The sequence below is a fragment of the Zalophus californianus genome, chromosome 12 (assembly GCF_009762305.2).
Source record: "Zalophus californianus isolate mZalCal1 chromosome 12, mZalCal1.pri.v2, whole genome shotgun sequence".
Classification (NCBI taxonomy): domain Eukaryota; kingdom Metazoa; phylum Chordata; class Mammalia; order Carnivora; family Otariidae; genus Zalophus; species Zalophus californianus.
The window spans coordinates 70081444-70087443 of NC_045606.1; the positions used below are offsets into that span (position 1 = coordinate 70081444).

Here is a 6000-nt window from a genome sequence, read left to right on the forward strand (position 1 = left end):
TAATTTAACTCTTAAAGCACACATTAAATCACACATCAGAGGCATTGACATAATAAACAAACTAGACGCTTACCTGCCAGGAAACTGCTCCTAAAATCGCTGTTGCAAGAAGACTAAAAAAAACTAACTGCTCTGAAATTAAGCAAAAGTGACGCATCCCTTTGGATGCCATGATTCTATCAAGGCTATTGTTATCTACCCTGTGGGTGAAATATACTTTATGGCAGTCATTTAATTTGGTATGGAATCCCCAAAGAGTTAAGAGAAAAATAATATGGCAAATCATCCAGAAAATTCCAAAAATGGAAAAGCCTGGTATTACAAAATACCAGAGGTGAGTATCTCTAAGTTTAAATGCTGAAAGAATAAAAAAGGTAAGCTCAATCATTCCTGTGAAAACGACTGAAAGTCTTCTGCATATTCTTCCACGGTACAAAAAGGGTTTCCACCTTTCAGTCACTGAAAGTCCACTAAAATAAATGTCAAGGAAAGGGTCAGTTATCAGGCAGATGAAAAAACATGCAAAAGCAACTGGATTTTTGGGAGTTTCCAATGAGGAGAAAAACAGCAAGACTGCAAAAATAACTAAGTTTGGAATAGCTAAGAAAGACTTCATTCTCAGGTCAATAATCAGCATGGCCAAAGCTACAACAAGTAAAATGACACTCAGAGACTTCTCCACCAACATGGTTGTGCTGGCAATAGCAAATCCAACAAGTTCCAGAAATTCAACTGTGGTTAGTAAAGTGGGTCGATGATGGACATACCCAGAAATTCTCTCCACCAAAGCGCATAAGATCCTTAGTACTATGGAAGTTAGAAGCAAATATTTGGTTGACTCTTCTTTCACATCATTTTTAAAGGATGAATTGTCAAGAAAACATAGGAGGCCAAGCAAGAATCCAAACCAAAGATTGGAGAGACTTAAACTTGCTGCTTCCATTGAAAAATAATAATAGAGTATGCTGGCAATTCCAAGAACGAAAAGACCAAGAATAAAAATTACCAAAATTAAGGAATTTGCTGTTTTTTCCCATCTTACATAAAGACCTAAGCATATAGCAACCAATAAATTGATTCTGGCTAAATAGCCAAGATAACGCACTGAAGAATGCATGTTCACTTCTCTGTTGACTTCTTCCAGTCTTGTCATTGCTAAATACAGACAATGACTAAAGCAGTAACGCAGTGATTTACACATGTAATCTGGCAATTTGGGCTTTCTCCCCGTGGTACAAAAATTTACTGCTTGTTTTTCATCCAGCAAATCCAACGTATCCGTAACTCCTATTTCAGCATTTCCTCTGGTGGAATTTTTGTTTATAGTAATCTAAAAAGAAGAAAAAAAAGGTCAGTGTTAATTTTATATAATTTATATTTTATATCTCTCTTCTTTGTAGAAAATAATAAAGAAATGAGAAATAAAGCTTCTTCTGAAACTCAGTTTTAAATTTGACTTGCATGTATCTTAATGGTAATTGTTTCTGGTTTAAAAACTCAGTTTATCCATATAAAAATGGCAGCGCTTTCTGCTTAACATATGCTAAGAAGTATGACTAAATCACCACCAGCGAAACTGTTTTTCCAAAGATTAAGCCATTCTTACTTCAATGGTTAGTTTTTCAACTACAATGTGTAAATGTGAGATATTCAACCTAGCTTAGATAGTAGAAGACGGATCTGGCACAATCAAAAACTACACAGCAGCTAAACGGAATGATGGGCTTCATCATTACATCTACTTTGAAAAGCACTAGTATCCAGTAATAGCAACCATTCCTACCTAAAATCCTCTCCATCTTTTTATAAGGCAGCTCTAACAGGCTATAAAATCTTAGTCTTTACACTGTTTAACTAATAAACTTACCAAAAGTAAAGTTTAACTGCATTAAAGTTAGTCCCTGAAGTTAACCCATAATTTTCCCTATACTTTGATCTCTACTAAATTACTTGGATTATCAAACCTCCTTTCTAGATCTAAATACTGTCCTGTAGCAAACCAATTCCTGAACTTTCTAGTCAAAATTCTGAAGTTAGAATGCTAACCAATATTTACTATAAGTTAAACTTTATACTTTTTTTTTTTTTTTAAGATTTTATTTGACAGAGAGAGACACAGCAAGAGAGGGAACACAAGCAGGGGGAGTGGGAGAGGGAGAAGAGGCTTCCTGCCCAGCAGGGAGCCCGATGCGAGGCTCAATCCCAGGACCTTAGGATCATGACCTGAGCCGAAGGCAGACACTTAACGACTGACCCACCCAGGTGCCCCCAAACTTTATACTTTTACTCTTAAAAAGTTAACAATTATTCGTTAAAGAACCCAGATAATTATTTTAGTCTTTGAGTGCCCCCACAAACTGCACTTAAAACATGACAATGGCCAAAAAATGCTTTAACTATCTACCAGATAATTCTTCAAAGTTTATGTTATACTGTTTCAGAACTGATCCATTCAACAGCTCATGGTCACAATAAATATCCATGGAGAACTCAACCAGACAAAAATTCAAAAAAATGTTTGTGATGGGCTTATTTATACTTTAACAGTAAGACACATGAGAGGCACCTGGGTGGCTCAGTCGGTTAAGCGTCTGTCTGCCTTCAGCTCAGGTCATGATCCCAGAGGCCTGGGATGGAGTCCTGCACTGGGCTTCTTGCTCAGCGGGGAGCCTGCTTCTCCCTCTGCCGGCCACTCCCCCTGCTTGTGCACACTCTCTCTCTGACAAATAAAATCTTTAAAGAAAAAAAAAATAGTAGGACACTAAAAGACTCGACAGAAACATGATAACCTGGAATTAACCCTTAATTACTCATTTGGCTGGAGAAGATTTTACCGAGTGACAATCTTACAGTCTCTGGGACGTTCTAAGTACTATTACTAATTCTACTTCTCACTAATTCTGCTTCAGCAAGTGTATTTTTTTTACAGATAAACCTATTTAAGTATTCTGATTTTCCTCAATCACATTTTCATCCAATCATTTCTTAAGATACCATACACCGCTTAAAAAAATGTCTTCCTTTGGTATATTCTGGCTTTATCTTTTTGCTTATATGTAAGACATTGATAAAATCCTGAGTGCTTTGCATTTTTTTTTTTTTTAGCATCACTCCTGTAATATAATCGTTCAACAAACAGGTTGGAATACAGATCCTCAAAGGGTTGATGGTACAGTCTGGGCTTAGAAAAGACTGCTGAAGAAAAAAACAATCACACACCAGGCTCAATGGTTGCCACTCAACTCATGAGACATCCTTCTGTTTCTTTGGTCAACACTCTCCCATTCTGTGAGTATCCAACCTCTCTTCCTTAGCCTCAAATCTCTGACACCCACTTCCCACGCACTGCACTCTCACTAGATGACTGCCTCCAACAGAGTTGTCAGAAGAGAGCTTACTTGAGTTTCCAACACCACAAACCCACCTCTACTGACATCTCCTGATACAGGGGAAGAAGGGTGTCCCTTCCCTATCTAAGGCTAAATCTTTCAGACATACTGGCTATCTTTCCCCCTCTACCTCTTCCAGAACTTCACAGTCTCTTGGCTCTTCAAACTCCCACTCTTCTCTTATCCATTAGCACTTAAACATTTGCAAAGCTCTTTTTAAAATCAATACCAAAAAAACCCAGAAACAAAAACAATCTTCACACATCCCCATCTTCTCTTCCAAGTTCAATCTTCTGTCCTCTTTTGACAGCTATTCTATGATTGCTTCACTTCTCACACCACTCAACAATGGTTCCCACCATACAACAAACTGCTCTGCCAAATTCTAAAGTGACCTATAAGCTCCTAAAACCAACGCGTACTTTTCATTTATTATCCTGCACTTTCTTCAAACAACCTTTGACATTGTTGACTCCTCTCAGTTTCTGAAACCTGCCCTTCCTTTAGCTTTCAAAGACCAGCCTCTAGATTTTCTTCTAACTCAGTGACCTCTCCTTCTCCGTCTTCTTGCAGACTCTTGATTCTCAATCCATCCTTTGGATGTTCAATCCCAGGCCTAGGCTTTTCTCTCACTGTACACTTTCTATGAGCAATCTCAACTATTTCCATGTCTTCAATTATTCTCTCTCTCCCTAATTATATACATATATTAATCTGTCTGAAAGAAATAAAAGCACCAGCTCTCTTAGAAGTAAAACCCTAGAAAAAAGGTAAACAAGGGCGCCTGGGTGGCTCACTCGGTTAAGTGGCTGCTTCAGCTCAGGTCATGATTTCGGGGTTCTGCAATCAAGCCTCACGTCCAGCTCCTTGATCAGCGGGGAGTCTGCTTCTCCCTCTCCCTCTACTCCCACTGTGCTCACTCTTTCTCTCAAATAAATACTTAAAAAAAAGAAAAAAGGTAAACATGTAAATTATACCCATAACATCCAGATCATAGAATATATGCAACCACACTGTCAAAATCAACATGCAGAATATTTTTGAATGGCTAATTTACAAGTCTTTCCACATTCTGAACTTCTTCAAAGGACAAACTGGCTGAATCAGAGAGTAAGACAACAAAGCAACAGAATCTTTTCAACTGGTCTGCCATTACTTGATTCAATGAGAAATTACTTGTGAGACAGATAAAAATGGAGCACGGAAGAGTCAGTCTGCAGAGGGCAGCTCCCAGAGTCTGTTTTATAAAACCCCACATCCTACTTTAACCCTCCTCTCCTTCACCACCTATATTTAGTAATAGCAAAGTGCTGATTGTCATTTGCTTAAGGTCTGCATTCCCACTAGCTCACAAGGTCTCTGAAAGTTTGTCTTTAATACTGTGTACCCGTGTCTTGTTAGAAAATTTGGCACCAAGCAGATATTCAACAAATACCTGTGAAAGAAATAGAGACTAATATAGAAATAATTATATTTAATAACAATGCCAGTTATTGGACACTTAGTAATACATGAAGAGACTAAAGTTGTAATAATATCCCACAGCACGTAAGTAATAAAACTAAGGGAGAGTCCATGAATGTTTGGTTTGTTTCTCTTTTCGCCTTACTTCAGCCTTCACTTAATTCATCCAAATTCCTCTAAACCAGTGAGTTCTCGTCCGTGTCCTACCTCTAGGGAATGGCTCAATAGAGCCACTACATACACACTCTTATCACTTGCGTCAGCTTTGGACTCAGAAACAATTTCCGTCCCATCTAGGAGAAGCGTCAAAAGCTGAAAGAACTATACCGAGCACCTAAGGTCGGGGAATTCCCGTGCTTTGATTCTATGAATTCATGTTAACCCTCTGGGCCCACTACATACGAGGAGAATGGCAACTTTAAATATTCAATCTCTTAGTACTGGGGCAACAACAGCAATTCTTCCAGAAAGAGCCTGCCTGTTCTCTACCACCCCTCTACTTTGGGAGATGGCAACGACAACTGGGGGCCCAAGTGCCTGGGGAACGGCGGGGGATATGGAGCATCCCACCTTCCAGCCTCCAACCCCCACCGTCAACTCCTCCCGGGGCAGGTATCGCAATCTCGGCGCCGGGTGACCGACAGGCTGTGCGGAGCTAGGGGCTCGAACTACGCAGAGACCTGGGCGGTGTCTATGCTCAGGTCCTGCCACCCCGCTGTTCACCCCGACCTCCCTACCTGACTCGGCCGCCGCCACCAACGCTCTCTCAACCCCCGGAGTCGGCTCTGGGGCCAACACAGTAAAGGGAGGGCCCTTGGGGCTGAGCTTGCGACTCGGAGCTGGGAGGTGGCACGCCGGGGGGGAGGGGGGTCCGAGGGCCCGAGGCCACAGGCACTAACAGAGGCCAGTCTCCTTGGAAACTTTCTCCGTTACCGGCCCGACCGCGGCCGCCATGTTCCTGCCGCTCGGTCCGCGACGGTACGGAGCGCCGCCGGGGTCAAACCGCGCGGCGCGCTTCCTCCCTGAGGCCCGGCCCCCTCCCCGCTCAAACACCCCGTGCCGCCGCCGCCCCAGGTGTGCCCGGCGCTGCGACAACACACAGAGCACCCCCCCACACATAGGGTGCCGGCTGAGTCCGGCCTCCGTC

General features: G+C 41.7%; 1 protein-coding gene across 3 annotated transcripts in view; it reads right to left on the reverse strand.

The window, feature by feature from the left end:
* The window catches only part of TMEM168 (transmembrane protein 168), a 28500-nt gene extending 22738 nt beyond the window's left edge, over positions 1–5762 (reverse strand). The window contains exons 1-3 of one of the 3 annotated variants that reach the window (XM_027573541.2): positions 5591–5762; positions 4187–4328; positions 74–1330 (exon numbers count right to left, since the gene is read on the reverse strand). In XM_027573541.2, coding sequence (XP_027429342.1) covers positions 74–1201 — 1128 coding nt within the window. In that variant the 5' untranslated portion in view covers positions 1202–1330; positions 4187–4328; positions 5591–5762. The remainder of the gene's footprint in view (positions 1–73; positions 1331–4186; positions 4329–5590) is intronic. The other 2 variants (XM_027573540.2, XM_027573542.2) reach the window with 2 other exon arrangements.
* Between the last annotated feature and the right edge of the window lie 238 nt (positions 5763–6000).